Raw genomic sequence first — 16,003 nt, 5'->3', positions numbered from 1 at the left:
CTGTGTTCAATTCCCACCACCTGTGTGGTGGCTCACAGCCATCCTTAATTCCAGTTGCAGGGGATCCGGTGCCCTCTTCTGGCCTACATGGTCACCAGGCATGCACAGAGTGCACAGACATACGTTATCAAGAAAAATATACACAAAATAAATAAGTACTTTTAAATCTTTAAGGAAGTAAGTTTTCGGAAGAAGGAAGTTTTCACTCTGAGAGAAGAGGGAGCCACTGGAAGGGCTGACAGGCTAATGGACTATGCATTTAACAGGATCCCTCTGGCTTACTCTGTGACTGTGCTGAGGGGATAGGAGAGCAGTTAAGATGTTACTAACAATGATCCAAGAAGAAACAGCAAGCCCCGGAGCAGAGAGATGGTACAGTAGCCAGGGTCTGGATATATTATTTTGAATGTGGGACCAGTGGAAGACCAGTGGTTCTCAACTTTTCTAAGGCTGTGACCCTTTAATACAGTTCCTCATGTTGTAGTCACCCCCCCCCAACATATTTATTTTCGTTGCTACTTCATCACTGTACTTTTGCTACTGTTATGAATAGTAATGTAAATGTCTGATATACAGATGGTCTTAGGCCTGTGAAAGACTCACGGGTTGAGAACTGCTAAATTAGACACAGGTATGAAGGAAGGAAACCTAACCCAACAATTTGGGCTCTAACAAATGAGAGGATGATCTGCCATGCTGGGAAGTATGACCCAGAAAGGGCTGATATAAACCTGAAGATGCCTGTAACATCTAAATGACAGCCACGTTAGTGGGGCGGGGGGTGGGGGTGGGGGATGGGGATCTGCACTCAGGAACGATCAGGCTGGGTACAGATGAGGGAGTGCCTATGCCCGAAAGGCAGAGGAGCAGGGTAGAAATCCTGGGAGTGCAGGAAGGGAAGGGAAGAAGCAGCGTGGACACCCTGAGCCCTGCAGCTTCATGGAGTGAGATGGGAGACAGCGGCTCTTCGTGGATATTCAGCAGGAGCCCACTCTTCATGGATATTAGCAGGAGTCCACTCTTTGTGGATATTTAGCAGGAGCTGGCTCTTTGTGGATATTTAGCAGGAGTCCACTCTTCGTGGATAGTTAGCAGAAGTCTACTCTTCATGGATATTTAGCAGGAGTCCACTCTTCGTGGATATTCAGCAGGAGCCCACTCTTTGTGGATATTCAGCAGGAGTCCACTCTTTGTGGATATTTAGCAGGAACTGGGTCTTTGTGGATATTTAGCAGGAGTCCACTCTTTGTGGATATTCAGCAGGAGTCCACTCTTCGTGGATATTTAACAGTCACTGGATCATATCCACGCCTCTTCAGTCTTTTCTCTGTTCATTTTTTAAAAGTTTGACTTCAAAGATGTTTCAAAACATCAAACAAAAGATTGAATACCTGCTATTGTATACCTTATACCTGTGTATAACTTTCCATGTCTAGAAAGATGAATGGATAACAGGATCGGCATATTGCCGAGAGGAAATGTTGTATACGTTACCTCTTTGGGATGGGGCTGGAGTTCAGTGAACCCTGCTTGCCTAAAATGTGGGGAGCCATTCTGTACAACATCCTATAGCAACACTGCAGTTAACAGCAACAACCTTGCTGCTGCGCTTTTATCCCCTATAAGATAGGCGAGACAGTGCCTCCCTTAGAAGACGATATGGCCCAGTGACACGTCCCCATCTATCACTTGTCACTGTTCCCAGAAACACCAGTGACGCCATATCAATGCAACAACATCAGAGTGTCCTGTGACATGGACAAGAGTGTTATGGGACTGCTGCCTTTTGGGAGGCCTGCTCTGGTAGACCACCGCCTTGGAGGGCCTCGAGTAAAGGGGTCGTCGTCGTCTGAGGGTCTTTCCAGAAGGGCTGCGTGGTGGGGGACAGAATGAGGAACTACTTTCCTCCACTGCTGTCTTGTGAGAAGGGCTAGGGAAAGGCCCTGTTAGCTTTCAGCTGGCACTTGTCTTCCAGTGTAAAAACAGTGTGAGCCCTTAGGAGGTTAACCTCTCGCTAGAGAGCTCAGAAAAACATAGGCATGGAAAGTACTATTATTCCCACAACAGTCACTCTTAAGATGACAGAGTCCAGAGCAGTTGCTTACAACTCGGGGACTGCCTGAGGCTTTTAAACCATGTCATCTGACAAAAAGCCGGATTCTAGAAATAATAATCTGACAACAGAGTCACCTGGGGAACGGTTATGAAGTACCTGCCAGGACTCAGTACGAAACCGTTTGCAGTTGGCCATCATCCTCGTGAGATCACCTCTGAGCTAGGCGAGTGGTGTTTTGAAAGGTGGGCCCGAAGCTGAGAAATGTGAAGTGACGTGCCCAGAGTCACAGAGCTGGAGCGGAGCCGACTTGGAAGCCTCTCCATGCTGACCCTCAAGCCACACTGTGTCCACACAGCAGCCAACCAGGGTGGGACTAGATCTGGAGGGACCACTAAAAACCCGTATGTCAGAACTCTGACCGTGCTGTGTACATGGGGGTCATGGACCTGGGGGACAGTAGTGTCCAGGGGAGAGGACAAGCATGTCTAAGCAGCCTCCACCTGCAGCACGGCGGCCATGGCATTCTCATGTGACAGAGGGACAGTGCCTGGCTTCCAGGCCAGTTGTAAAGATCCGTGGCCACCATGTGAGGACTGACTCATCTGTCCAAGCTCGGAGCTAGAGTCAGAAGCAGCGGAGATGGCAGTGGAAATGGAAAGGCATTTGAGAAAAAAGGAAAGAGAAAAAGAACTTGCTTCTTGGCTGGGTGGCGGCAGCAGCAGCAGTAACGCACACCTTTAATCTCAGAACTCGGGAGACAGAGGCAGGCGGATCTCTGTGAGTTCAAGGCCAGCCCGGACTAGGACAGCTAAGGCTACACGAAGAAACCCTGTCTCGAAAAAATCAAAATAATAATAACAACTTGGTCGTTGTATTTACTCCACATGATTTTTTTAAGTGCCTTTTCACAATCAGGTAATTACACTTACTCTGTTTAACTCTACCTAAAATGGTCAAGATGGCCAATTTTCTGGTATGTTGTTTATATCAGTAAGTCATGTTATCCCCCTAGATTCTATGAGTAAGCTACAATGCAGTGAGATTTAGCTAATTTTCAAACTGAGAAGTCACTCTGGGGTGTGTATGGGCCATGCCTGTGTAAAATTAACCTCCCTCCCCGCCCCCCCCCCCCTTTTTTTAACCAGCAATGCAATCGGCCCCCTCGTGGCTTTGTGGCTGATCTACGAACAAGGTGGAGTTATGCAAGAAGCCGCGACCCCGGTCTGGCTGCTGTTTTACGGAGGAGTTGGGATTTGCACAGGTCTCTGGGTCTGGGGGAGAAGAGTGATCCAGACCATGGGGAAGGACCTCACTCCAATCACACCGTCCAGGTGAGGCCTGTATATTACGATCAATCTACGTGAGCCTGTTAAAGTGGTAACAGAATTTATTAAGATATAAATTGAGGAAATACACTCACAATTACAGAATGGGGTAGACAGCAGAAGTTGTCCTCCGATCCGACCAGGAGCAAAACCACCTCATAAGCAGGAGCAGGAAGAAAAAGCATGTGACCCTTCTCCAACTCCTTATAAGAGGTCACATACAATGGCAGGAATCACCGCCTCCTTTGGGCCATATAGCCCAAGGTCATGGATGGACCAAATACCACTACACCTATACAGGTTAGGTCTACAGACAGGGCTTTGAGGTGGGGCTCACTGCAGAGAGTGAGTCAACATATCAGAGCTTTCTTGTCTTAGTTAGCATTTCTATTGCTATGGAGAGACACCATGACCATGGCAACTCTTATAAAGGGAAACATTTCACCGAGGTGGTGGTTCACAGTTTCAGAGGTTTAATCCACTATCATCATGGCAGCGTGCAGGCAGACATGGTGCGGCTACATCTTGATCCAAAGGCAACAGGAAGTGGACTGTGACACTGGGAGTAGCTTGAGCATAGGAGACCTCAAAGCCCGCCCCCACAGTGACACACTTCCGCCAACAAGACCATACCCACCCCAACAAAGCCACACCTCCTGATAGTGTCATTCCCTACAAGCTTATGGGGGGGCCAGGTACACTCAGACTACCACATGTCTTGTGCTGCTCTTCTGTACTGATAGTCACACAGTAAGAAAGGGCAGAGGGACCCCACCGTATCCCACTCTCCACCAGTCAGCCCCTTCCTCACCATAACCCCCCTGCTACCGTCTACACTGGCACCAGGATGGAGCCAGGAAGACCCTGAAGCAGAGCAGCAGGGAGAACGAGGAGACGGCTGTAGTTCCCGATCTATCCAGATGTTCTAATGCCGTGTGAGGTCCAGAGAGCAAGCACAAAACACAGGTGCCAGCTGGAGCCTGAGGCCTGCCTTTCTCCAGAACTCTCTAGTCACACCACTCTCCTGTGTCTTTTCTGTTAGTCGGCTTTCTGTTGCCAATACAAAACACCTGAGGTAAGCAGTGTAGACAGAGAAAAGGTTCGCTGTGGCTCACACTTCTACAGGTCTTGGTCCAGTCTTGTCCTCATTCTTCAGGTGGATAGAAAAGTGCACATCATGGTGGGAGCCTCTTGTCACGGGGGGAAAAAAAAACAAAACACCTCATAGCCAAGAAGCAAAAGCAGCCATCAGAAAGGCCTGAGTCCTACACCCCTCAAGGATCTGCCCCAGTGACCAGACACCCCCGTATGTCACTCTCAGTGGCAGCAGCCTCGGGACCAGGCCTTTGGCATGGGCCTGGGGGGGGGGACCAGAAACTCCAAAATGTGGTACCCACCTGTCCCCCAAATTTTCAAGCCCTGAGATCTCACCTGTCCCCCAGGATTTGGGGGCATGCACCTCTGCCGTCCTCGGTGGGGTCTGAAGTGTCATAGTCGCTCTGCTGTGGAGTCTTTGGATGTACTGCGGGTTAAATAACATCTCAGCTTACAGAGGACAACTAAAACTCAGAACTCTCAGTTGTAGGAAATCTTTGTTTCTCTGTTTCTTTTTAAAACACGTTAGGGGGTTTGTGTTTCCTTTTGTTTCTGGTTTTCAGTTCCCCATCCTTAAAATCCATTTTAACAAGAGATTGTTTTAGAAGACGGAATTGAAGACAAATCAGTCACCTGGAGGTTCCTTTTTTGTAATAAGTTCACACTTTCAAGATGAGAACCTAGTTGTTCCCGTGCCCCTTTAGGAACGAGCAATTTATCGTCTTAGCGCGCAGCAGGAATTTCTGACCCAGTTCCACACTTCAGATTGGAAAACATGTTAGGAAAACAAGGTCACTGGATGTCAGCTGCACAGCCCAGTGCCCTGCTGTGAGCAACAGTGTCTTGTTCTCCTCATGGTCATCTGGCTCAGGCAGCAGTCCATAACCAGCTTACAGAATGTTCTGGCAAGGCCTCTGCAGCCACAGGGTGTCGGCAAGGCCACACAAAGAGCTCCTGTGACGTTGTCTTCCTGTTGCCCCCACAGCGGCTTCACTATTGAGCTGGCCTCTGCCTTCACCGTGGTGATCGCCTCCAACATTGGACTTCCCGTCAGCACCACACACTGCAAGGTAGGTCTCTGCCAGCCGGAGACTGCCGTTCCGAGGGGTGGCAGATCAGTCCAGCGGCACCAAGTGATCTGGAAAAAAGGCTGCTAGACTCTGCGTGGTTGCTGTGGGACTGCCTGCCAGGACATTGTTGGATAGCGAGGAGGAGGAAGCAGGGGTGGTTGTTCCCCTAGAACGCCCCTCTCCTAATCCTTCCGCATCCCCAGCATGGCACCTGTTGCTGAGGCTTTGCTTTCTGGGCACCAGTGAGAGCTTCTGTTTGCCCTGTGCCCCTCACTGTTCCACCTGGATCCCCTTCTGAAGTCATGTGCACCAAGCATGTCTGTGGGTTCACCAGAGATGCACCATTCAGTTCCTGCCACTGCGCAGAACGGACCTTCGCAGTGGCAGGAAACAGAGGTAGACAGAAATTCTGTCAGAGCAATTAGAGGATGTGGCTACTTCTGGTTTGCCCCTTACATGGTGTTGAGTGACTCTGTTTCCTGAGAGTCCATTCCAAATAAGGGGCAGGAGGTAGCTCCTGGTGCGGCTGTGGTGCTCCGTCCTGTCATTCACAGATGACAGACAGCTGAGGAAACTCGGGCTCTCAGGACCGAGCCACTTCCCAAAGGTCCTACAGCTTATATCCGATAGGACCAGGGATCCACTCTTCAGCGAGTGTTCCATCCCTCCCAACTGTGGTCAGTTAGCATACATCACCATAGCAACCAACTTGACTCCCATGTATGAGGCAGGTGCCCGCCCACCGGGCACTGTGGAAGTGCAGTGTGAATGTTGACGCCTTCGCTCATTGCAAGAACCTTTGGAGGAGAACACTGGCATTTCCTCAGTCTTGCAGATGTGGGAATTGAAGCACAGAGGGTTAAGAAGCATTTCCCCGCCTTTAATCCCAGCACTTGTGAGGCAGAGCCAGGTGCATCTCTGTGAGTTTGAGGCCAGCCTGGACTACCAAGTGAGTTCCAGGAAAAGGCGCAAAGCTACACAGAGAAACCCTGTCTCGAAAAACCAAAAAAAAAGAAGCATTTCCCACCACGGGGCTAGCATGGTGCTCTGTTATCCCTAGTACGGGGGGGGGGGGGGGGGTTAAGGAAAGATTGGCACCCCCATTCGGCATCTGAGACTGTTCCAGTCTCGGTTGTTTTTAAAACAATGGAAGGGTCTCGTGACGCAACTTAACGATAGACTGCGTACCTGTACAACAGAGGCCCAGAATTCAATCCATGGTACGACAAAAAAATAAAATAAAAATCCTCAAAGAAGCATGGGCTCACTGAAATACTTCAAAGAACACACAACTGTGTGGACTATAGAAAGCGACCATCTGCCCATTCATCACCTCATTTTAGCTCTCTGTGCTGTTTGGGACCACTACTGAGGAAGCACCCTACATATGTGCTCTCCCAAGGAAAAGGCATTTAGCTTTTCACTTTTCTATTGTATTTAGCGCGCGTGTGTGTGTGTGTGTGTGTGTGTGTGTGTGTGTGTGTGTGTGTGTGTGTACGTACACACGACACTCAAGTGGAGATCAAAGGCCCATCATGTAGGGCCCGGGGATTGAACTCGTTTTGTTAGCCTTAGAGGCAAGCACCTTTCCCCACCGAGCCGTCTCAGCTGCCCACTTTCCACCGTGTCATAGGCAGACACGGTCACACCTGCCTGACGTTTCCAGCTGCTCAGACTCACCTATTAACCGTCTCCTCCGCACTAACGGAAAGCCCTACACCAGACAGTATGATTTTGCTAATAACATGAAACTCTAGACTGTAACTCACAGCCATAGTGGAGAACTCCTGCCTCCAGAGTCTAACCTCTCTTAAGGGGGGCTTGATTAGAGATCTGGGGGACAGTGAGAGCTATAGAGAACATGATTATCAAAGTGCCTTACATACATGTGTATGGAAATGTCACAGTGCAACCCATTGGGTGCACATCTATACAGACACTGGTTTTAAAGCTAAACTCTTAGGTCAGGCGTGGTAGTTCACACCTTCAATCCCAGTGGTCAAGAGGCAAAGGTAGGCAGAATCTCTTGAGTGTGAGGCAGCCTGGTCTCTATAGCAAGTTTCAGGGCAGCCAGGGCACATAGTGAGACCCTGTCTCGAAAAGATTAATTACTTAATGAATTAAATAAAAATTAAACTTTCATTTTCATCTTAAAGTATAATTTGCCCAATATTTAGACTATATGGACATTTTATTAAGATACTTATATCTAATGTGCACAAGACCTTAAAGACATATGTATGTTATTGTTATCCAAGTGTCTATAGTAGTCACATAACCGGTTTTGTTTCTTTGGAATAATAAGCAGTATAAGGATAGTTGTTGACATGAGTAGGTCCTTCACATGAGTAGGACCACATGGGATGTTAGGTGCAGAAAGACCACATGACGCTCCTAGGGTAAAACTGCTCACGTCCAAGATGAAAATACAAAAAGCTAGAGCTTGATTATCAACAACAGCCAGTTAGAAAGTGTAACAAACGGGGGTGCACACACAGAGACTGCAGAGTTGCAGGGGAGCAGGATGCTTTCACACCAATTCTGGTGAGAAGCAGGGCTGTCGCCACCGAGACCGACAGCCTGAGCGCTAACCCTAATACCCACGTGTTGGAAGAAGAGCAATGAGTCCCCAGTGTGGGCCTCTGACCCCCACACACATGCTATGGCATGTGCGCACCCACATAAATGTGATATAAATAAATATAAATATAATTTTAAAATTGTAAGGAAATGTAAGGGACGTACATGGAGAAGACCCAAGCATATGCTGAAAGGTAGAAAGGAAGTTAGGGCATGCTGTTGATGGTAAAGAGTATAGTTATAGTCCTGAATGCTGCCCAGCAGAAGTGTTCTTGGAGCCTCACAGAATGAGGATAGTGTCATAGCATAAATTATGAAAATACAAAATGATCTCCATAGAAAACTGATGAGGAAGGGTTCGGGGTACGTGATGTACATGACGATAACCAAAAGGTCATTGTTGGTGAAGGTCTCTCCTCGGTGTCTCACCTTTGCATATGATGTTTCTGCCTCTACAGGTGGGCTCAGTGGTAGCTGTGGGCTGGATACGCTCTCGGAAGGCTGTGGACTGGCACCTCTTCCGGAACATCTTTGTGGCCTGGTTTGTGACTGTCCCTGTGGCTGGATTATTCAGTGCTGCTATCATGGCTATCTTCATGTACGGAATCCTCCTATCATAGGTGTGATTTTGTGTCTTCCAGCCGGTGAATGGATAGTCGAACATGGGCAGGTGTGTTCACACCTCTCCACCCCTCCTCTTTTTTGACACATACACACCCTCCCACACACCTTCCAGATAACGGTTTCCTCCACACACTGCTTACCCCGGCCACAGAAGTTCATCTTCCAGAATTAACCTAACTACTGTACATAGTAGTATATATCAAACTGATATTGTGATGACATGATGTGGTGCAGTTACTTATTATATTGTGTACCTAGAATATGTAGCATTTATTTCAAACAAACTCAGAATGAAAGTGAAGAGTATTGCCCAGAATGCAATATTCTGCTAACTGTATATAATGATTTCAGCACTGGCAAGTGTTAAAAACTTTTATTAAAGTGTAGGTTATGAAATCCTTTTTTAAATATACTGTAATATGAGTGAGATACAGTATACTTCATACAAACTTGGGCAAGTTCTCAGGCCCTTGTGTGATCGCATATGCTGGGACAGGTGTTCACAAGTGCTTTCCCTGAGGAATGTGTTCGGAAGCTGTGTATGAGTTACTGTGTAATGGATCACTATTGCATTTGTAAATACTTAAACTGTAATTTTAACGCTCTTGCTTCCCTTATACTTTACTGATTGGAGAATTTTAGAAAGTACCAAAGAAATAGGGGATAAGTTGCCAGTATTATATCTTCATGTTGTGTGTTTCCCTTTCCACTGGCCACTGCAGTGAACCTGGTCCATCAGCCAGGCAAGCTCTGAACTCCGCCAGAGCAGTGTGTGTGGCTGGAAGCACCAGCCGCCCACCAGCAGCAGCCACACCGCTGCCATCCCAGGTCCTGGGAAGCTTGTTCAGTGGCCTTTCACCGTCACCAGCGTGGACAGCACACAGCAAGGGGTGTATAATTAAACACTACATACATATCAAGTCCAATTCCAGTGTCCCGCCCTGCTCTGCCCTGTAGCCTGAACCACGGAATTCTGGTCGCAGACATTAAAGCCAGCGAGGCTTTTGACGCGTCTGGATGCTGTGAAACTTGGGGCCGAGCGGGAAGTATTAGAAAGGACGCTGGGCTTGGGGATCCGAGGCCTTTTCTGTGTAGAGCACCTGAAGTCCTCCTGCAGCGTCACTGTTGTCTTCGGATGGTGAGAGACAGTGTGACTAAAACGTTAAGAGCCTGAAACCATGGAAATGCTGCTAATATTTTTATATTGACATACATTTTCACGGTACTTCATTGTAATTTTTTCATTAATCAACCATATTAAATTTATAATAAAAAAAAAGTGCCCCTCAAAAGTTTACTTCTGAAGTTTTTTTCTTTCACGGTTTCCACAAAAATCAAAACTATACAACTTGCAGTTTTCAAATACTTGTTGTTGAACTTTCCTCTGTATCTTCTCTTCTTCCATGTTTGTACAGAACCGATACATAAAACTAGGAAGGGGAAGAATGCCCCCACCCCTGTCTGCAGGCATCCCCACAGTGAACATCCTCATCCACCCCACCATGATGAAACTGGCTGGCCAGAGATATGTCTGATCAGGACAGTGGTGACGGGAGATCACGTTCCCGTGTGGAGCTCACCTGCTGGGCTCTTCGTTTCTGTAGGCTCCCACGGGTCTCTTCTCAAGCTGGGAAGCTCAGAGTGAAACCTTTCATGTTCCACACTGCGGCAGCAATGATGCTACCCAGGAGCTGGGTGGGTACCAGATAAGCACCACCATCCAGGTGTGACGCTTTCATCTCCACTACCAGATCCGAAATCCTCTACTCTAAAATGGCACCTTGTTTCCTGCTTTTGATGGTCTCAGGAACTCAGTCTCCTATCACATGGTTAAGAAAATAACAGCACAGGGCTGGAGAGATGTTTCAGCCGTTGGGAGCACTGAGTGTTCTTCTGGAGGACCTGGGTTCATTTTCCAGCACCCACGTGGCAGCCTACAACTACCTGTAACCTTACCTCCAGGGGATCCCACACCTTCACACAGACATACATGCAGGCAAAACACCAATGCACATAAAATAAAAATAAAGAAAGTAAAAAGGAAAAGAAAAGCACAAGTGTAAGCAAGCACCATGCAGGCCACACGGCCTGCTGGTCTCAGGCAGCAATCCCTGCCTCAGAAGGGCCCCCTGAGCATCAGGAAGCCCTAGCAGGCAGATGGCAAGGCTGATCCCAGGAGCGGAAGTGGGTGAGTGGGTGGGAGTGTTATGCATATCTAGCAATGTGAAAGAAGCCTCGCCCAGGACTCTGCCCCAAGCCTGTTATCTGACTGATAAAGAGATGGCTACTTTGTATGTTGTCCAGGGAGAGGAGGGAAAGTCCACTCCGACAGACTCCACCTTACAGCCAATGTCCAGGCCACACAGAGGTTGTGGAAGCTCTCTGCTCCAGGAGAGGGTGTTGCCATGTCCCCCAAGGGAAGGAATGCGGAGTCTCCAGGGAACTCCTAAGTCTCTGACATCTTTGTATGTGTCAGACAAACTTCCCATGCAGAGGAAGGCTGCCTTGGGGACAAGAAAACCATGCTCAGGAAGGACATCATGCCTCACACTCGTCTTACCTTTCCTGAGAGCCTGAACCTATAAGTATCTAAACACATTTATATTAATTTTCAATGGGTAATTTTTAAGTAAGTTCGCCCACCTCTTCGTCTTAAGTTACAGAGTTCTCAAGCAACAGAATACGTAGTAAAATCCAACACTTAGGAGGCAGAGGCCAGCACCGTCTGCATGGCAAGAGGCCAGATGAGGGATCACAAACTGCCCTTCCTTATTACTTAAAGTATCATGTGAAATATGGATGCGTCGGTGCTCTGTTGAGGCCTATTAAACTAAGTTCTAGGTCAAAAGAATAGAATTGAGTCCCACCTTTGACCTGTCCCCAAATATCACATGCTGTTGTCTGTCAATCACCTGGCCAATCCCCCCTGCCCCAAAGCTGCCTTTCCTGAAGACTTCCTAAGGAGATGGGAGGAATAATTATCACTTCAAGAGATAATGTACTGCTCAGAAGCCCCTCTGCTAATGCAGGCACTTGCAGATCTTCTCTATTAAGCCTGACTACTTTTCTGAGTTCTAACTCAAAACATCTTTCTCTTCTTTTTCGGGCACCAGATAAAGGCCTCATAAAATGGTTTGCAAGCTTCCTTCTGAGCCTATTTTAAAAGTATTTTACTAGGAGTAAGAACCCATAAAAGAGAAGCCCAGTTTTGCCAGTGACATCACTACAGCAGGGCACTTGGTTATACTAGACGTGAGGCAAGGAGCTGAGACAATAAGATTGTGGGAACTACTTTTTCTGCTTAGTGTTTCTTTAAACCTAAAACTACTAGAAAAATAAATAAATCAGGAGCTGGAGACATGGCTCGGCTGCAGAGTCCTTACTGCTCTACCAGAGGACCAGGGTTTGCATCCCAGTATCTTCATTGGGCAGATAACAAAAACCTCTAACTCCAGCTTCACGGGATCCAACACCCTCTGACTTGTAGACACTCGCATGCACGCACATGTGCATGCGCTTGCACACACACACACACACACACACACACACACACACACACACACACAATAATTAAATCTTTTTTTTGAAAGTCTATTTTAAGATCTTTATAACAAAATAAAGACAGAAAATTAGCTGGAGTCAGGCAAAGTGGCCACCAGCCCAGTGTACAATAGAGAATTCCAGGACAGCCAGTACTGCAGAGAGACCTTGTTTAAAAAAAATAAAGTTAGGTTGGTTGTGGTGGTGGCGTGGTAGCACACACCTTTAACCAATGCTTGGGAGGCAGCCACAGAGCAGGCAGGTCTACATAGAAGCTCCAGGCCAGCCAAAGGTACAGAGGAAGACTGTTTAAAAGAAAAAAAAAATTTAAACTCAGCAAGGTAAAGGAATACACAGGAGACCTGGGAATAAAACTACAGGTGTTTAAGAACTTGGAAATGAAGGTCAAAAGAAAAGGGTGGTTGATTCTGTAAGTCTCTACAAAGGAAGCACATGAGATTAAATGAGTCTAAGTAATGTGTTTCAGAAACAATGAAGGTAACCAAGAGTTTTTATTGGGGACTGAAACCTACTTAAACAGCAAAAAGAATTTTGCCTAGGATAGGATAGAGAACTCCCTCATCTTTCCCAATTTACCATGTTTAAACCAAATCCTGAACTCAGAAATTTCAAACTACAAGGAGTAGAGGAAGCAATGAGGAGGTCCAAGAAAATGGACTGAATGACCTAGAGCAGAAAGGACTAGGAAACCAGGTGTTTATCTTGGTTGGTACCACAGCGACACCTAGCGGGGTCAAGTTTAATTGTAATTATAACATCTTTTCAGACCCTTCAAACTGCATCAGGGAAATCATCAGGGAAAACAGAATTGCACGCAATGCCAGGAATTATCTTTGTGTCTTTGATGATCACAGAGGACTATGATTGCTTTTAGAAACCCTCTACTGAGAAGCCAAATCCAAGAAAGGCTTCAGTTTACCGGTAAGCTAACAGCCAGGACTACCAGGTGCCGAGTCAATGACTTGGCCACTGAAGGTAGAAAGACAAAGCCCTCTAGAGACCAAGAGGCTTTAGAACGAAAATGCAAGGCTATTTTCCTCCAAGCAGGAGCTCTAAGGGGAAGCTGACCAATGCGTGGTTGAGGTCAGAAAAGTTTGCAAAAAGGCAGAAATGTGACCCAAACTCCAAGCACTACATGGTAAGGATTCAGTTGGGGAAATGGTAACTGTTAGTGCCTGCTCAATATCCAAGGAGAGAGTTCTGCCAGGCACTTTGAAACTAAGGTTCAAGACAGGCAGCCACAAGGCACCTCACAACCATCTGCAGCTCCAGTTCCAGGGGATCTGATCCCTCTTCCAACCTCTGTGGGCACCAGGCACACATGTAGTATAGACACATCCAGACACATAAAATATTTTGAAAATCGTAATGCCAGTGAGAAACCTCCCATGGAGGCTTTGTGCATCCTTGGTGACTCCTCAAGGCAGAAACACTGACTCTAACAGGCACTGCAGATAAATGCATGCACACTAGAAGGGGGGACTTTCTGCTCCCAGGCGCCAGACTCACAGGCTGTGGTAAAATCGAGAAATAAGTCATCTTGAGAGGAAGACACAAAAGTAAAGCCTGCCGACCCTAGCCATGTCCTGAATGAATCTCTGTAAACACAAAGTCAAATAAATAGTGGTCCCAGGACTTGCATGGCTGTGCCGTGACGGCATGGAGAGGGGGTGTCACGTGGCACTGGAAGCAGTGCCCAGGAGCCTGAGTCTATGCTGCACCAGGGCAGGAAAGCAGAAGCCATACCGACGGCTTGCTCTCCCTGGGATGCCTCTCCTGGCCCTTCTGACTACAGGAATCCGAGACGATCACAGTTATCACTGTGAGGTTCAAATGGGTCATATCAACTGACCAGCAAGGTCACTAGTATGTGAACCCATGTGCTCTCGTCTACACAACCTTGTGGTGAGGGTTTTCTTCTCAGCACACAGTCCAGCCAACCACAATGCCACAAAATCACTAAATAAAGGCTGAAATTAAACTTCCCACATCCGTATTTGGATTACCTCATCAATATCTAAAATTTGGCTCCTTGGCTCTACACTATCAATAATTTAAAAGAAACAACATAAAGGAAAAATACAATTATGTAGAAATTGCCTTCTCTACTTAAATTGAAGGCATGAATGCAACCAACTTGAACATATAAACTAAACTAACTAAGGAATAAGCAGGTATAGCTTATTGGTTCTTCCTGCCAGGCTGAATGCTGCTCCAGTCCTGTGTTTCTACCCCCTTACACTCTTATCCACACCAGATGGAAGAATCACCTTGAACAACAATCCTCAGGCACACTGTGATTGCTCCTGACACGGACGGCTTCTTACTCCACTCACACTGTGATACAGCGGGCCCCAGCATCCTGTCCACTCACACTTTCCAATACAGGATGAGATGCCCTGGCATCCACTGTCTATGGTTTGCCTCCTTTACTGTTTTACTTTATCTCTTGTAATGGTGGTCCAATCCACAAAGACAATATGCAAGAAAATAAAATTTTATCATATGATAGCTATTGTAGGTCTTTTCTGGGCTTTGTGAACCTAATTACCCATAACTTTGGTAAAGTCTAGCAGCTTTAGAACAGACTTTGTTAGGGTTAAGTACTATCTTACACTGGGAATTTTTAAATATGTTGTTTGTTTTCACTCTTTCTCTTGGGAGGCCCGCCACCCAGCTCCCATATAAATCACTCAGAGAGGCTTATTCTTAATTATAAATGTCTGGCCTTAGCTTGGCTTGTTTCTTGCCAGCTTTCCTTAACTTATCTCGTCTACCTTTTGACTCTAGGCTTTTCCTGTTCTCTTACTTCTGTAAATCTTACTATTACTCCATGGCTTGCTGTGTAGCTGAGTGGCTGGCCCCTGATGTCCTCTTCCTTCCTCTCTCATTCCTTTTCCTATTTATTCTCTCTACCTGCCAGCCCTGCCTATCCTTTCTCCTGCCTCACTATTGGCCGTTCAGCTCTTTATTAGACCATCAGGTGTTTTAGACAGGCACAGTAACACAGCTTCACAGAGTTAAACAAATGCAACATAAACAAACAAAAGTAACACACCTTAAAATAATATTCTACCACACAAATATGTCTAGTTGTTTTAAGATACCCCAATTAGAAACAGCAAGGAATCCTAATGGGTACATTTTGAAGGTGTGGCAACAGTGTTAATGTGGATGTAAGGGGTTGGACAAGCACTACTGACAGAAATATAAATTGATACCAAATATTTGAAGGGTAAATTTGTGCTACCTTTTTTTAAAATGAATTAATTAATGTATGTTTGTTTTTGGTTTTTCGAGACAGGCTTTCTCTGTATATCCTTGGCTGTCCTACCTAGAACCTGCTCTGTAGAGCAGGCTGGCCTTGAACTCAGAGATCTACCTGCCTCTGCCTCCTGAGTACTGGGATTAATGGCATGCACCACCACCACCTGGCTGTGCTACCTATTAAATGCCTAGACCCTGTAGCTCATGTCACTTCTAGAAACCTTACAGAACTATGTGGTTAAACTCAACAGCCACTAACTACATGTAATCATTTAAACAAATTAATTAAAATTTAATTTCAAATTCAGTTGTTTAGTTGTCCTTATACTAAAAATGCTTAACAGCCATATGTATACAAAGAAGCCACATTCATCATTATGGAAGGTTCTACATGGCAATGCCACTGTGGAAATATCCAGAAAAAA

At 46.5% G+C, this 16,003-nt stretch overlaps 1 protein-coding gene across 2 annotated transcripts in view; it reads left to right on the top strand.

Annotated features, from left to right (window-relative positions):
* Positions 1-10,042, top strand: part of Slc20a2 (solute carrier family 20 member 2) — a 102,731-nt gene extending 92,689 nt beyond the window's left edge. For both annotated transcript variants that reach the window (XM_076553642.1, XM_006982998.4), the window contains exons 9-11: positions 3,202-3,387; positions 5,462-5,546; positions 8,585-10,042. In XM_076553642.1, the coding sequence (XP_076409757.1) occupies positions 3,202-3,387; positions 5,462-5,546; positions 8,585-8,746 (433 nt within the window). In that variant the 3' untranslated portion in view covers positions 8,747-10,042. The remainder of the gene's footprint in view (positions 1-3,201; positions 3,388-5,461; positions 5,547-8,584) is intronic.
* The last annotated feature ends 5,961 nt before the right edge of the window (positions 10,043-16,003 follow it).

This window comes from Peromyscus maniculatus, chromosome 17, assembly GCF_049852395.1.
Source record: "Peromyscus maniculatus bairdii isolate BWxNUB_F1_BW_parent chromosome 17, HU_Pman_BW_mat_3.1, whole genome shotgun sequence".
In the NCBI taxonomy this organism is placed as follows: Eukaryota; Metazoa; Chordata; class Mammalia; order Rodentia; family Cricetidae; genus Peromyscus; species Peromyscus maniculatus.
Note: the sequence above shows the minus strand (reverse complement) of the source record. Positions and strands in the feature narration are given on the sequence as shown.